A 17381-nucleotide genomic window follows, 5' to 3' on the forward strand; every position below is an offset into this window, starting at 1 on the left:
TTTAGTAATTTCTCTAATGGATAGATCAGGAAAACACATTGTTAGCTATGCAGTTAAATTAAATGTTTACATTTTTATTTATTTCGTTTTCTTTCTATTTTTTTGGATACCTAATATATGAAACAACAAGTATACAAGCAAAATGCCTTGCTTCCAATCAGGGATGGCTTCTCAGTTACTAATCACAGAAAAGCTCCCTTATCCAATCTGTTGCTGGCAGGAGGAGGAGAGACAGAGGGAGGGGGTGGTCTAGTCTAGTGAGTGCTCCCTGTGAAAGGGATAGGGGCTGTCACCGTAACCTGCCCTCCCTTCGACATCTTTCTGTCCACCTCCTCTGGAGGAGGTGACAGCAGGGGGAGGGGCAGCAACACTATGAAACAGGATTTTTGCTAAAAGAAAGAAGGGGGAGTGAAAAACAACCAAGGAAAAAACACATTTTTTTTTCTTATTCTGCAGATCAGTTGGTGAACATGGCTGAGCAGCCAGTGTGTACAGGTCAGGGGAACAGCTGCCCAGGCAGTAAGAGCAACAACAACTGTATCGGTGCCCTGGGGGGAATTGGTGGTATTGGCGGCAGCAGCAGCAGTGTGCCAGTGCTCTTCTGCTTCTCAGTGTTTGCCCGGCCGTCCTCGGTGCCCCACGGTTCGGGAAATGAGGTCCTGATTCAGAAGTTCCTCAGCCTGTACGGAGACCAGATAGACATGCACCGCAAGTTCGTGGTGCAGCTCTTCGCAGAGGAGTGGGGTCAGTACATTGACCTGCCCAAGGGTTTCGTGGTGAGCGACAGGTGCAAAGTCAGGCTGGTGCCCCTTCAAATACAGGTCAGTGCTGGTTTATGGGTAATCAATGGGCAGCACAAGCATGGCATGAGACACATACCAACAAACGTTCCTGGCACTCCAGCATTTGCTCAGCGTAGCAATGACCAAGTGCATAACTAGGATCTACTTGGACACTGTACAAAAATGAAGGAAGGGCACCCTTCATTGCACCACATAATGCAATGCACCTGAGTAGAATTTGTATGGTGTGTGGGGGGATGGCTAAATATGATTGTGATTGTGGAGATGGCTGAATGAGTTATTGTGTGTGAGGGCTGGCTAAGTGTGATTGTTTGTGGAGTTGTGTGGGATTGAATAAGTGTGGAGTTTGATTATGTGTGTGGCTAAATTAATGTGACTTTTGATAGGTAGCTGAGTGTGATTGTGTGTGGAGTTGACTAATGTATACAGGACAAATGCAACACATTCTATATATGATACATTGTACAAAAGATAAATTGTATACCAGACACATTGTATACATGATACATTTTATACAGCCTTCCTGTTTCCACAACTCCACTGTGTTGATTGGCTAACGTTTGGCACTTTTTGTAAACTGCATTTCACATAATTATTCAGCCTGTCATTGGAACTACCAGAGTTCTAAAGGTCGCTTTTATGACTAGGCTGTGAAATTTCGCCTGTCAATGGGTCAAAGGCCAGAGGGGCCATTAGAAAACTGTTGTTTAGTATATTTCCAATTCGACAAAATACCTAATAAATTACAATAGCGGGAACTTTAAGCACACCCTCGCTGTTCCAGTGCTCAGTGGATGAGTCAGAGCGCTGCCCCGGGTTATCGTGGCAATGCTCCGACTTATTGCGCAAGAGCCGGACCGGAAGATTTCTGCATCTGCTGGATGTGCGGACCACATGCTCCCTAGCTGGGCCTAGATTTGCTGCAAACTATATATATATATATCTCTGGATGTCATACAAAACTATTGGAATTTAGACAATTACTAGACACTGAATGGAGTCCAATTTTTAAAAAAATATATATAATATATATATTTTTTTTAACCCCTTAAGGACACATGACATATGTGACATGTCATGATTCCCTTTTATTCCAGAAGTTTGGTCCTTAAGGGGTTAAACAAATTGGACTCCATTCAGTGTCTAGTAATTGTCTAAATTCCAATAGTTTTGTATGACATCCAGATATTTCAGGGCTGATTTTATTTGAAGACACCAGTATGCTCCAAATTGTATCTGCACTGTATTTTGGAAGTAAAATCTGAACATGCCTTAAAAGCACTTTTTAAATTAGGGTTGCATCATTATTATTATTATTATTATTATTATTATTATTATTATTATTATTATTATTATTATTTATATAGCGCCAGAAAATTCAGTAGCGCTGTACAATGGTTGGACTAACAGACAAGTAATTGTAACCCAAAAAATGGACGCACAGGAACAGAGGGGTTGAGGGCCCTGCTCAATGAGCTTACATGCTAGAGGCAGTGGGGAATCGTGACACAAAGGGTATAAGTAGGGGTAATAAAATCGGTTGCTAGAAAAGTATTCACTGGGAACTTGGAAGGTTATTTTTGACAGTTGCAGGATAGGGGTGGGGGGGAATGAAAATCTGCTAACAGTTCAAATGATATGTTTTCCTGAAGAAGTGTGTTTTCAAAGATTTTTTGAAGGAGTGGAGACTGGGTGAAAGTCTAACGGAGAAGATCCACCGTGATTTACACTGCACATATAAATTCATTACGCTAATGGCAACACATGAAAATTGCTGACCTGCAGTAATGTACTATATAGACTGCAAAATCCCTTATTGACAATATTCATATATGAGAGAGAGTCTGATATATCAAGTTCAAAGAACAGATAAAAAAAAAAAAAAAAAGTAATCATGACGCTAATCATGGAAAAAAAAAATGTTAGAAGCCTCAACATAAACACATTGTACTATTCACAAGATAAGATAAAGACAAAACTATTTTTAAGTGGTCTCTCAGCACCCTGAGTAATCTCCATTCTCCAGTGCTTAAAGAAAAAAAAACAAGAACTAGTTGGAGGAACATGCTGACCGATAACAGCGTGTTAGATATAATGGCTTGCCCTGTGAATGCAATCTGTTGTCCGCAGTGAATTTATATGAAGTATTTTCATTTTTATTTATTTATTTTCTTGATAGCTAATATATCATAAAGCAAGAGCACAAGCCAAAAACCTTCCAATCGGAAATGGCTTCTCAGTTACTAATCACAGACAAGCTCCCTTATCCAATCTGCTGCTGGCAGGAGGAGGAAAGCGAGGAGAGGGAGGGGGGACGGTCTAGTCTAGTGAGTGCTCCCTGTGAAAGGGATAGGGCTGTCACCGTTGGCCTGCCTTCCTTTCCACATCTTTCTGTCTGGCCTCCTGTGGGAGAGGTGACAGCAGGGGGAGGGGCAGCAACACTATAAAACAGGATTTTTGCTAAAAGCAAGAAGGGGTTAAATAAAAAGGCTAAGAGAAAGACACGCCCTTTTTCATTTTATTTTTTCTTCTTCTTGATCAGATCAGCTGGTGAACATGGCTGAGCAGCCAGTGTGTACAGGTCAGGGAAACAGCTGCCCAGGCAGTCAGAGCAACAGCTGCGTCGGTGCCCTGGGGGTAATTGGTGGTATTGGCGGCAGCAGCAGCAGTGTGCCAGTGCTCTTCTGCTTTTCAGTGTTTGCCCGGCCATCCTCAGTGCCCCACGGTTCGGGAAATGAGGTCCTGATTCAGAAGTTCCTCAGCCTGTACGGAGACCAGATAGACATGCACCGCAAGTTCGTGGTGCAGCTCTTCGTGGAGGAATGGGGTCAGTACATTGACCTACCCAAGGGTTTCGTGGTGAGCGACAGGTGCAAAGTCAGACTGGTGCCCCTTCAAATACAGGTCAGTGTTGGTAATCAATGGGCAGCACAAGCATGGAATGAGACACTTAGGGACAAACCTTCCTTTGCCTCTGCTGGACTGAGTTTCCCAGATTGGCAATGGCCAGGGGAGTAAGTAAGAACTACTGGGTCCATCTTATTTTGCGGGGTTTGGTTGAGTGGGATTATACATATGGAGCTGACTTAGTGTCATTGTGTGTGGAGATGCCAGGGTGTGATTGAGTAGTTGCCTGACTATGTGAGTTTGACTGAGTGTGATTGTAGGGCTGGCTGATTTGTGAGTGTGTCTGGAATTGTTTAAATTATGATTGTGTGTGGATTTGGTGAGTGTGGAGATTTTGTGTTTAATATGAAAAATAAAATGTTCTTTGAACTCTGCACCTTTTTTATGAACCCATTTTGGCTCTTAAAGCTTAAATGTTTGGCACTTTCAATTATGCTTTTTTCCCCAAAAAAGTTAGGTTAAACCCTCTAGTCTAAACAAATGCTATTCATTCTGCAAAAAAATAAAATACTTAAATGCAATGCAAACAAAATGTCTGGCACTTCCTTGACAGGTGAAAATTCAGGGCTGTCTCAATAGCGACCTTTCTGATCCTGTTGTTAACCATTGTTATTGCATGCTAGGTTATACCTTATTTATTTTTTTAATTTTGTTTTTAGTAACACTTTAGGCACAATAACAGCTTAATCTAAGTAGAATTGTTATGGTGCCAGGAGGCTTCTGGTGCACTCTTACCTCAAGGGGTTAAACTGTTTTCTAACGGTTTAACCACAAAGTTGCCTCCAGCTTCGATCTCCACTCTGCCCCCCTACTCCAGACGGCATAATGCTTTTGAAATTTCATTTTCAGAAAACACAGAGTGGCGGTGGTAAGGGGTGCTGCTGATTAGCTGAGAGTGGTCAGCTGACGCTCTTAGTGATTTATTGACTTCACATTCACAAAACTGGCTTGCAAAATATAAGTTTATTTTGTTTCTTTTTGTTATGCTGCCTTAAGTTGACTAAAATGTCCCTTTAACCACTTCATATGTTTAATTAGGTTGGATTAACAGGTAGTGGTGAAACTACCAGGATTGCAAAGGTCGCTATTGTGAGTTACACTTGATCTTCAGGCCAAATAGGCACCACTCCTTTTGAACACCATCATTTAACATATTGCCAATTTGGAAATACACTAAGTAAATAACTGCAGGGAACACTTTTAATGCTCCCTGTATTAGAGCGCTGTCTCTAGGTTACCATAATATTCTGACTAATTGCATATACGCCCGAGTTGAAGAGCATGCATATGGTAGAACCACAGGGATCACCATCAATCATACTCCTTTTGGAAAACAAAAAAGGGGGGGGGGAAGGGGGGAGGAGGCTCTCTCTTCCTCCCCATATCTTTTTTTTCCATGGCAAGACAAACCGGTCCACAGGTGTACCACAGATCAGTAGAAGCGAGGATCTACCACACCAGGCAAGACCCAAGGTGCAAACTGTGCATAGAGGCCTCTAAGACAATCCAACACATAGTATCTGTGTGCAATATGTTAGCAGGGGCAGCATACACTGAGAGGCACAACCAATTTACTGGGATTGTGTACCGAAATATCTGCATACAATATGGGTTGGATCTGTCCAGGCCAAGATGGTAGATACCATAAAGGGTAGTTGAGAATGACTAAGAGCCTGTGGAACTTTCAGATCCAGACAGACAAGCAAGTAGTGGCCAACCAACCTGACATTGAGGTGGTAGACAAGGAATGGAAGACTGCAGTGGTGGTGGATGTGGCATTACCATGTGATTAGAACATCAGGGAGAAGGAACATGAAAAGATGGACTGAAAGAAGAATTAGAAAGGATGTGAAAGGTGAAGGCAGTGGAAGTTCCAATTGTGATAGGAGCACTCGGGGCTGTTACTCCTAAGCTGGGGGAGTGTCTTCAACAGATTCCAGGTGGATCATCTGAGATCGCTGTCCAAAAGAGTGCAGTTTTAGGAGCAGCTAAGATACTGCGCAGAACCTTCAGACTCCCAGGTCTCTGGAAGAGGACCCATGAATAAGAAATAAATATACCACTCAGGAGGGGTGAGAAAATAATTTATTTATTTATAAAAATATATCTCATGCCATTTAATTAATCTAGATACATTTCTTGATAGCAGATAGTTAAAAGTATATATCTAGTTTAGCAAAAGTCAATTTCTCAGTTATATCAATTATATATATTTGTAAATAAAATTCAAATTTAATTTTTTTGTGCATTATTTAGTTGTGAATATGTTTGTAAGTTAACTTTTTTGGCCCTCCCATGGTTTACCCTAGCTTTGTGGCGGCAGCCATTTCTAATCCTCTTTGGTTGAAAGCACCAAATATCCGCTTGGACTATATGCAAAATAAAAGTCTGAAATCATCCACAATTATGTATTTTTACATGACCGCTGATTGCACATGTTCTCAGGACTGTTTAACACACACCAGCAATTTCCTCTGCAAAAGTTAATTACTTCAATATCCTCATAACCTTACTCTCCCGCGAACCCAAACGACAATTTCACACATTTTACTCTCTTCTTCGCCCTGCTGTTCCTCCTCCACCTAGTAACTTGACCGCCTCAGACTTTGCAACTCACTTCGCTGACAAGATCTCTACAATCAGAGAAGAGATCTCTCATCTTTCTTCTTCCCCTAACTTCACTCCCTCTGCTGTTCTATGTTCATTCGCACACGCTACATTGGAAGAGGTTTCTGCTCTGCTCCAGTCCTCCCGCCCCACCACCTGCTCCCTAGTTCCAATTCCCTCACATCTCATCCGTACTCTGTCTTCTTCTCTCTTCTTCTTCTTCTCTCTTCTTCTTCTTCTCTCTTCTTCTTCTTCTCTCTTCTTCTTCTTCTCTCTTCTTCTTCTTCTCTCTTCTTCTTCTTCTCTCTTCTTCTTCTTCTCTCTTCTTCTTCTTCTCTCTCTTCTTCTTCTTCTCCTTCTTCTCCTTCTTCTCCTTCTTCTCCTTCTTCTCCTTCTTCCCCTTCTTCCCCTTCTTCCCCTTCTTCCCCTTCTTCCCCTTCTTCCCCTTCTTCCCCTTCTTCCCCTTCTTCCCCTTCTTCCCCTTCTTCCCCTTCTTCCCCTTCTTCCCCTTCTTCCCCTTCTTCCCCTTCTTCCCCTTCTTCCCCTTCTTCCCCTTCTTCCCCTTCTTCCCCTTCTTCCCCTTCTTCCCCTTCTTCCCCTTCTTCCCCTTCTTCCCCTTCTTCCCCTTCTTCCCCTTCTTCCCCTTCTTCCCCTTCTTCCCCTTCTTCCCCTTCTTCCCCTTCTTCCCCTTCTTCCCCTTCTTCCCCTTCTTCCCCTTCTTCCCCTTCTTCCCCTTCTTCCCCTTCTTCCCCTTCTTCCCCTTCTTCCCCTTCTTCCCCTTCTTCCCCTTCTTCCCCTTCTTCCCCTTCTTCCCCTTCTTCCCCTTCTTCCCCTTCTTCCCCTTCTTCCCCTTCTTCCCCTTCTTCCCCTTCTTCCCCTTCTTCCCCTTCTTCCCCTTCTTCCCCTTCTTCCCCTTCTTCCCCTTCTTCCCCTTCTTCCCCTTCTTCCCCTTCTTCCCCTTCTTCCCCTTCTTCCCCCTTCTTCTCCCTTCTTCTCCCTTCTTCCCCCTTCTTCTCCCTTCTTCTCCCTTCTTCTCCCTTCTCCCTCCTTTCTTCTCCCTTCTCCCTCCTTTCTTCTCCCTTCTCCCTCCTTTCTTCTCCCTTCTCCCTCCTTTCTTCTCCCTTCTCCCTCCTTTCTTCTCCCTTCTCCCTCCTTTCTTCTCCCTTCTCCCTCCTTTCTTCTCCCTTCTCCCTCCTTTCTTCTCCCTTCTCCCTCCTTTCTTCTCCCTTCTCCCTCCTTTCTTCTCCCTTCTCCCTCCTTTCTTCTCCCTTCTCCCTCCTTTCTTCTCCCTTCTCCCTCCTTTCTTCTCCCTTCTCCCTCCTTTCTTCTCCCTTCTCCCTCCTTTCTTCTCCCTTCTCCCTCCTTTCTTCTCCCTTCTCCCTCCTTTCTTCTCCCTTCTCCCTCCTTTCTTCTCCCTTCTCCCTCCTTTCTTCTCCCTTCTCCCTCCTTTCTTCTCCCTTCTCCCTCCTTTCTTCTCCCTTCTCCCTCCTTTCTTCTCCCTTCTCCCTCCTTTCTTCTCCCTTCTCCCTCCTTTCTTCTCCCTTCTCCCTCCTTTCTTCTCCCTTCTCCCTCCTTTCTTCTCCCTTCTCCCTCCTTTCTTCTCCCTTCTCCCTCCTTTCTTCTCCCTTCTCCCTCCTTTCTTCTCCCTTCTCCCTCCTTTCTTCTCCCTTCTCCCTCCTTTCTTCTCCCTTCTCCCTCCTTTCTTCTCCCTTCTCCCTCCTTTCTTCTCCCTTCTCCCTCCTTTCTTCTCCCTTCTCCCTCCTTTCTTCTCCCTTCTCCCTCCTTTCTTCTCCCTTCTCCCTCCTTTCTTCTCCCTTCTCCCTCCTTTCTTCTCCCTTCTCCCTCCTTTCTTCTCCCTTCTCCCTCCTTTCTTCTCTCTTCTCCCTCCTTTCTTCTCTCTTCTCCCTCCTTTCTTCTCTCTTCTCCCTCCTTTCTTCTCTCTTCTCCCTCCTTTCTTCTCTCTTCTCCCTCCTTTCTTCTCTCTTCTCCCTCCTTTCTTCTCTCTTCTCCCTCCTTTCTTCTCTCTTCTCCCTCCTTTCTTCTCTCTTCTCCCTCCTTTCTTCTCTCTTCTCCCTCCTTTCTTCTCTCTTCTCCCTCCTTTCTTCTCTCTTCTCCCTCCTTTCTTCTCTCTTCTCCCTCCTTTCTTCTCTCTTCTCCCTCCTTTCTTCTCTCTTCTCCCTCCTTTCTTCTCTCTTCTCCCTCCTTTCTTCTCTCTTCTCCCTCCTTTCTTCTCTCTTCTCCCTCCTTTCTTCTCTCTTCTCCCTCCTTTCTTCTCTCTTCTCCCTCCTTTCTTCTCTCTTCTCCCTCCTTTCTTCTCTCTTCTCCCTCCTTTCTTCTCTCTTCTCCCTCCTTTCTTCTCTCTTCTCCCTCCTTTCTTCTCTCTTCTCCCTCCTTTCTTCTCTCTTCTCCCTCCTTTCTTCTCCCTTCTTTCTTCTTTCCCCCCACCTGGTATATTTCCATTGCCCTTCAAACATGCAACTGTAACCCCAATTCTAAAGAAGCCCAATCTTGACCCTAACTCCCCATCCAACTATCGTCCTATCTCGCTACTGCCTTTTGCATCCAAGATCCTTGAAAGAATTGTGTATGCGAGATTGACAGACTTCCTCGAGTCCAACTCTCTGCTAGACCCGCTTCAGTCTGGTTTCCGCACTAAGCACTCTGTGGAAACGGCACTGACCAAAGTATCCAATGATCTACTCGCTGCAAAATCTCGTGGTCACTACTCTATCCTAATTCTCCTTGACACTGTTGATCATCAACAACTTCTTCTCATCCTCTGCAGTTTTGGTCTACAAGATATTGCTCTCTCTCCTGGTGCTCCTCCTACCTCACCCAGCACTCTTTTAGTGTCTCTTTCTCAGGCTCTGCCTCTTCCTCCCAACCTTTCTCTGTGGTCCCCCAAGGTTCAGTCCTTGGTCCCCTACTGTTTTCGATCTATACTGCCTCCCTTGGTAAACTAATCAACTCCTTTGGCTTCCAATATCACTTCTATGCAGATGACATGCAAATCTATTTGTCCTCCCCTGATATCTCCCAGTCCCTCTTGACTAGTGTCTCTGACTGCCTCTCTGCTATTTCTAACTGGATGGCTGCCCACTTCCTTAAACTAAACTTGACCAAAACTGAAATTCTGGTCTTTCCTCCCTCAAGTGTTGTTACTCCTGTGTCTGCCTCCCTCCAAGTCAATGGTGCTACCATCAGCTCCACCACGTAGGCTCGCTGCGTAGGTGTTCTCTTTGACTCCGACTGCTCCTTCAAACCTCATGTTCAATCGATCGCCAAATCCTGTCATTCCCATCTCAAAAACATTCCACGGTCCTTTCTCGCCTTGACTACTGTAATCTGCTTCTCAGTGGTTTTTCGTGCTCCCAACTGGCGCCGTTACAGTCCATAATGAATGCAGCGGCGAGGCTCATCTTCCTGTCCGCCCGCACCTCCCATGTCTCACTCTTCTGTCAGTCCCTACAATGACTTCCTATAAAATATAGAGCTCAATTTAAAATTCTGGTTCTTGCTTTCAAATCTCTACATATTGCTGCTCCCACCTATCTATCCTACGGCGGCGAGGCTCATCTTCCTGTCCGCCCGCACCTCCCATGCCTCACCCTTCTGTCAGTCCCTACAATGGCTTCATATAAAATATAGAGCTCAATTAAAAATTCTGGTTCTTGCTTTCAAATCTCTACATATTGCTGCTCCCACCTATCTATCCTCCCTTATACATAAGTATGTCCCATCTAGGCCCTTACGATCTGCTGAAGACTTCCGTCTATCTTCTGTCTGTACTCCCATCTCTGATGCTCGCCTTCAAGATTTCTCGAGGGCTGCACTGTTCCTGTGGAACTTGCTTACCTCCTCCGTTAGATGCTCCCCCAGTCTCCACTCCTTCAAAAAATCGTTAAAAACCCACTTCTTCTTAAAAGCGTATCAATTAAACTGTTAATAGCTCCTGACTGATTCCTCTTCTGTAACTGTCACTAGTCTAATACTATCCTTACCTTTTGTGTCATTTTACCCCACTCCCTCTAGCATGTAAGCTCATTGAGCAGGGCCCTCAACCCATCTGTTCCTGTGTGTCCAACTTGTATGGTTATAACTACATGTCTGTTCGTCCACCCATTGTAAAGCGCTGCGGAATTTGATGGTGCTATATAAATACCATAATAATAATAATAATTACCAACAAGATTTTTGGTCAAATGAGCAGTACTTCCACCTGCATGGGACATAAAGATTGGCTGCCCCTATCGAGTAAGGGTAAGGCAAGAGATGCACAGAAAAAGAGGTATAAACTTAGAGGGACACTATAGTCACCAGAACCACTACAGATAAATGTAGTTATTGTGTCTGCAGCCTATCCCTTCAGGCTTTTTATGTAAAACACTGCCTATTCAGGGAAAAGGCAGTGTCTACATTGCTGCCTAGTGGCAGTCACTCAGACAGCCACTGAATGTGACACTAAAGGTGCTTCCTGTGTCACTGCTGGTGTTCACCGACTCCTCGCTCTGCATGGAGATGCTGAACATTCCCCATAGAGATGCGTTGATTCACTGTATCTCTAGGAGGAGATGCTGATTGGCGCAGATCTATGGGAAAGCATTGGATTGTCTGAGATTTTCCCTAGAGAAGGCGGGGCCAGTTGTGTTGAGATCTGCGTGGTGTGGGTGAAAATGTAAGTAAATTCACCTTTTTGCTACAAAGTGAGTTATTTTACCACTATTGTGTCAGGAATACTATAGTGTTCCTTTTAAGTAATTAATGAGACTATAACTGTACTGTCTGCAATAATGACTTGAATTCTTTACTATACTGACAGCAACAAGCGTTGGAAAAATAAAATGTATAATATCTACTGCTATAAATTTTGCTTTAAACTGTGGGCAAACAGATTTGTATTCCTGGCATTATACTATTCCGTTAATAGCTAATCTGGTTTATTAAAGGGACACTGTAGGCACCCAGACCACTTCAGCCCATTAAAGTGATCTCGGTGCCAACTCCCATTACCCTTAACCCTGCAAGTGTAATTATTGCAGTTTTTATAAACTGCAATAATTATTGTGCAGGGTTAAGTCCTCCTCTAGTGGTTGTCTACCAGACAGCCACTAGAGGATGGGTGTCCCAACCTTTTGGCTTCCCTGGGCTGCATTGAGCGCAGAGGAATTGCCTTGGGCCAAATCTATAATATAATCAATTTATGTAAGAACTTCAAAACCCCTTTTCTTAATTTTGATATTTCAATTGTTTAGTAGATAACTCCCTTATTTGTTATCCTTCTGTGGGATTGCCATATATACACATGTTTATGCATATGCACACATAACCACACACACACACACACACACACACACACAATTGCATACACCCATAATCACAGAGAAGCATATAATCACAGACCTATGCGCACAATCACAAATATAAACACATTCACAGACCTATACACACACATAATCACAGACATACATATACAATCACAGACCCACACACGCACATACAATCCTGTACCTATACACACAATGACCATCTCTTGACCCGCCCTCCCCCTCTATTGTCCCATATACCTGCTCCCTTTTTCCTCAAAGCTTCTGTAAAGACTTTACCCATATGTCTCACTTCCTCAATTCCAACTCTCTCCTTGACCCTCTTCAATCTGGCTTCTACTGAGACTGCTCTTATCAAAGTTACTAATGACCTAATCACAGCTAAATCCCTAACTCTTCTTGACCTCTCTGCTGCCTTTGACACAGTTGATCATGCTCTCCTTCTTCAAACTCTTCAATCACTCGGTCTCTGACTCTGTCCTCTCTTAGTTTTCCTCTTATCTCTCCCAACGCTCATTCAGTGTCTCCTTCACTAATGATACCGCCTAACCTCATCCTGTCTCAGTTGCAGTCCCCCCAGGCTCTGTCCTGGGTCCTCTTCTATTTTCTCTTTATACTGCCTCTCTTGGCAAACTTATTACCATTTTTGGATTCCACCAGCACCTGTACGCTGATGACACCCAGATATATCTCTCCTCCCTGGACCTCTCCCCTGCTGTCCTACCACATGTCACTGCTTGCCTTTCTTCCATTTCTGACTGGATATCCTCCTGCTTTCTGAAACTCAATCTCTCTAAAACTGAGCTCCTTGTCTTTCCTCCTCCTAATACTGATCCTCCTGTTTCTCTCTCCCTTCAAGTTAGTGGTATCCACATAAGTCCATCCTTGCAAGCCTGCTGCCTTGGCGTCATACTTGATTCTGGCCTCACATTTGACCATCACATCCAGTATGTTGCCAAATCCTGTAGATTCCATCAACATAGCCCACATCCGCCCCTTTCTTACACAGGATGCTACCAGGGGTCAAGTCCTGGGGAATAAAGTGTGGGAACTCACTCGAGTTCCCCCGTCACCCCACCACCAGAAAAAAAAAAACTTGCATGCATATATAAACACGTACACACACACACTCAGGTGCACACACACACTCACAGACACACACACACTCACAGACAGACACACATACTCACAGACACACACACATACGTACATACATACACTCACAGACACACACTCCCAGACACACACACACAAACACACCCAGACACATACACACACACACATACACACTCCCAGACACACACACACTCCCAGACACATACACAGACACACACACACATACACTCCCAGACACACACACACATCCGCTCACCGACACATACACACACACACACATCCACTCAAAGACACACACATACACACACTCACAGACACATGCACACAATTACTCACAGACACATACACACACACACTCACAGACACACTCCCAGACACATACACACACACATCCACTCACCGACACATACACACACACACACATCCACTCAAAGACACACACATACACACACTCACAGACACATACACACACTCACACTCACAGACACACTCACATACACTCACCGACACATACACACACTCCCAGACACATACACACACACACTCCCAGACACATACACACACACACACTCCCAGACACATACACACACACACACACACACACGCACAGACATACACACACACTCACAGACACACAGACACACACATACACTCACAGACACATACACAGACACACACATACACTCACAGACACACACACACACTCACAGACACACATGTTAATGATGATTCATGACATGTTAAGTGATGATTCAGTCAGTATTTGTTCAGTGAAGTGGCGGCAGAGCATCACAGAATGTGATGTATTTTGTGTGCAATAGCCCTTAAGATCATCATATACTAAATGCTTCCAATCATGTGAAATAAGAAGGCAAGATAGTAATTTTGTGAATTTTGTTGCATAAATTACTGTACAGCGATACCTTCAAATTTGAATTTACAGAATAAATGGAGCACAAGAACAGAATTTGTTGCGGATTTAGCTTTGTATTTTCTAACTCTATTCTCTGCTCCCTCTCCTGATGGGAAACAAATCATCTGTGGACCAGAGGGGGGCATGAAGAACCCATGCCTCATCTGGCACAGAGCTCATAATAATGGTTATCGAGGGGCTCAGGAAGTAATGGTAGTTTTTCCTGACACATACACTCACAGACACATACACTCACAGACACATACATACACACACACTCACAGACATACACACATACACTCACAGACACATACATACACACACACTCACAGACATACACACATACACTCACAGACACACAGACACACTCCCAGACACATACACAGACACACACACATACACTCACAGACACACACACACACACACTACCAGACACAGACACAGACACTCACAGACATACACACATACACTCACAGACACATACACACACACACACTCACATACACAAAAATAATTTGTATATTTTGTTTTAAATTTAAAAATGTCCACCCAGCCTCCCTACCTGGAGAGCTGGCGTGGACCTGTCCCTGGGGTCCAGTGGGGCTTCAGTGCGGCCGGCTCTTGTCTCTCACTGTCAGACGCGGCGAGGGAGCTGTGTCCTCTCTGCTCCCTCTCGCCGCGCGGGCTGTCTGCTGATGCCGGGAGCCGGAAATGACGTCATATTCCGGCTCCCAGCATCAGCAAACGGCGCGGCGAAAGGGAGCAGAGAGGACACAGCTCCCTCGCCGCGTCTGTCAGGGAGAGACAAGAGCCGGCAGGGGGGGGTCCTTCAGGTGGCCATTAGGCCACCTCTTGGGCCCCCCCATGACAGGGGGAACACGGGGGGCATTTGGGGGCGGCATTTTTTGCCGCTCCCTGAGTGCCTGCAGGACCATAAACGGGAACGGCGTTCCTGCACTAAAAAAAGTGCAGGAACGCCGTTCCCACGCGTTCCTGCAGGACTCGAGCCCTGGATGCTACCAAGGAGCTTGTCCATGCTCTTGTAATTTCCTGCATGGATTATTGTAACACTCTCCTAATTGGTCTGCCCAAAAGCCGTATTGCCTCGCTACAGTCTGTAATAAATGCTGCCGCCAGACTGATTTTTCCACTCTAGTCAGTTCTCTCACACCTCACCCCTCTGTTAATCCTTGCATTGGCTTCCTGTATCCTATAGGAGTCAATTCAAAGTGCTAACCATACCTATAAAGCACTGAACAATTCTATACGAAGAAAATTAAAAGAATTAACCTAGGGCCAAAATTTAGATATCACAAGCTAGAGGGCACAAAAAAGGGGAGTAACCCCTAAATGATGAATATCATAGAGAATAAAAAAAAAAAGATGAAAAAAATGCCATTCTACCTGTGTATGATTTACTGAGAAGATTATAGGCTTAAAAAGTAACTTTTAATAAATAAATCTAAACTAAAAATATAGAAAAGAAAAATAATATGAACTGCAGGAGTGAGTGTAGACTATACAGCGAGTAAAACTCTGGCTACTTATATAAGCTGTAAAAGTGTAAACATAACACTAATGCTGAAGCAATACTGTTTTGCTACAATATAATATTATATTGTAGCAAAACAGTATTGCTTCAGCATTAGTGTTATGTTTACACTTTTACAGCTTATATAAAATAGAAACATAGAATGTGACGGCAGATAAGAACCATTCGTCCCATCTAGTCTGCCCAATTTTCTAAATAATTTCATTAGTCCCTGGCCTTATCTTATAGTTAGGATAGCCTTATGCCTATCCCACGCATGCTTAAACGCCTTTACTGTGTTAACCTCTACCACTTCAGCTGGAAGGCTATTCCATGCATCCACTACCCTCTCAGTAAAGTAATACTTCCTGATATTATTTTTAAACCTTTGCCCCTCTAATTTAAGACTATGTCCTCTTGTTGTGAAAGTTTTTCTTCTTTTAAATATAGTCTCCTCCTTTACTGTGTTGATTCCCTTAATGTATTTAAATGTTTCTATCATATCCCCCCTGTCTCGTCTTTCCTCCAAGCTATACATGTTAAGATCCTTTAACCTTTCCTGGTAAGTTTTATCCTGCAATCCATGAACCAGTTTAGTAGCACTTCTCTGAACTCTCTCTAAGGTATCAATATCCTTCTGGAGATCTGGTCTCCAGTACTGCGTACAATACTCCAAGTGAGGTCTCACCAGTGTTCTGTACAATGGCATGAGCACTTCCCTCTTTCTACTGCTAATGCCTCTCCCTATACAACCAAGCATTCTGCTAGCATTTCCTGCTGCTCTATTACATTGTCTGCCTACCTTCCTCAGATGTTGAGGTTAGGACTCTATCAAATATTCTGTACTCTGCCCTTGGGTTTTTACGTCCAAGATGCATTATCTTGCACTTATCCACATTAAATGTCAGTGGCTGAGTTACAGGCAACAGAGGGTTGGAGTCAATGGAGTATATTCGAAGCTTGGGCTTGTCACCAGTGGGGTACCTCAGGAATCTGTACTTGGACCCATTCTCTTTAATATTTTTATTAGTGATATTGCAGAAGGTCTTGATGGTAAGGTATGTCTTTTTGCTGATGATATAAGTAGTCAGAGTTTTACTCACTGTATAGTCTCCACTCACTCCTGCTGTTCATATTATGTTTCTTTTCTATATTTTTATTTTAGATTTATTTATTAAAAGTTACTTTTTAAGCCTATAATCTCAGTAAATCATACACAGGTAGACTGAACAATTCTAGCCCCTCATATCTCTTCACAGATCCATAGGTATGGCCCTTCTCGGTCTCTCTGCTCTGTACGTGACCTTCTCCTGTCCGCTGCTTGCACCCGTACGGCCAACTCACACTTGCAGGACTTCCCAAGGGTGGCTCCCTTCCTATGGAATAGCCTGCCTACCGCCATCAGACTCTCACCTAGTCTTCAATCGTTTAAGAAGTGCCTTAGAAATCCATCTCTTTAGGAAAGCTTATGGCCTCCCAGAGTAACCTGTACCTTGCATACCTGTATCTTGCTCTCTCCCAAAGGGCAGTGATCTACTCTCTCCTCCAGCTCCTCTTCACTCCCACCTTATTTGATTGCTATTTCCTGTCCTAAAGTGTTTTATAGACTGTAAGCTCACTTGAGCAGGGTCCTCTTCAACCTATCGTTCCTGTAAGTTTTCCTGTAATTGTCCTATTTAATAGCTAAATCCCCCCTCTCATAATATTGTAAAGTGCTAAGTGAATCTGTTGGCGCTATATAAATGGCAATAATAATGACAAATACACACACACACACACATATAGTCACAGACCTATACACATAGTAACATACATACATACATGCATAAACACATAATCACAGACCCACACAAACACAGATCCACACACATAATCACATACATGCACACAAAAAAATCAGATCCATACACACACATACAATCACACGGACTGCAGGTTGGACACCTCTTCATGATGACCTCCATCATCGCCGGAATCCCAATAGGGAAGTCTAATGAGCGCGCGGCTATTGCCGCGCATGCAAATTATGTCTCCCCCACCGGGGGATGTTTTTAACCCTTCAGCGACGTTGGATGGGGGGCAGAGGGAGAGGGGCACTGCAGGATTCCCCATTGCCAGGAAAATGGGTTTGTTTTCCTGGCACTAGAGAATCCCTTTAATTTTGTGCACTAGAAACCCTT

At 44.1% G+C, this 17381-nt stretch overlaps 1 protein-coding gene across 2 annotated transcripts in view; it reads left to right on the plus strand.

Moving 5' to 3' along the window:
• The first annotated feature begins 298 nt into the window (after window positions 1-298).
• Window positions 299-17381, plus strand: part of ISOC1 (isochorismatase domain containing 1) — a 38595-nt gene continuing 21512 nt past the window's right edge. The window contains exon 1 of one of the 2 annotated variants that reach the window (XM_063454160.1): window positions 299-821. In XM_063454160.1, coding sequence (XP_063310230.1) covers window positions 471-821 — 351 coding nt within the window. In that variant the 5' untranslated portion in view covers window positions 299-470. Of the gene's footprint in view, window positions 822-3146; window positions 3708-17381 lie in introns of those variants that run through there. The other variant, XM_063454161.1, reaches the window with a different exon arrangement.

The sequence above is a fragment of the Pelobates fuscus genome, chromosome 5 (genome assembly GCF_036172605.1).
Source record: "Pelobates fuscus isolate aPelFus1 chromosome 5, aPelFus1.pri, whole genome shotgun sequence".
Taxonomy (NCBI): Eukaryota; Metazoa; Chordata; class Amphibia; order Anura; family Pelobatidae; genus Pelobates; species Pelobates fuscus.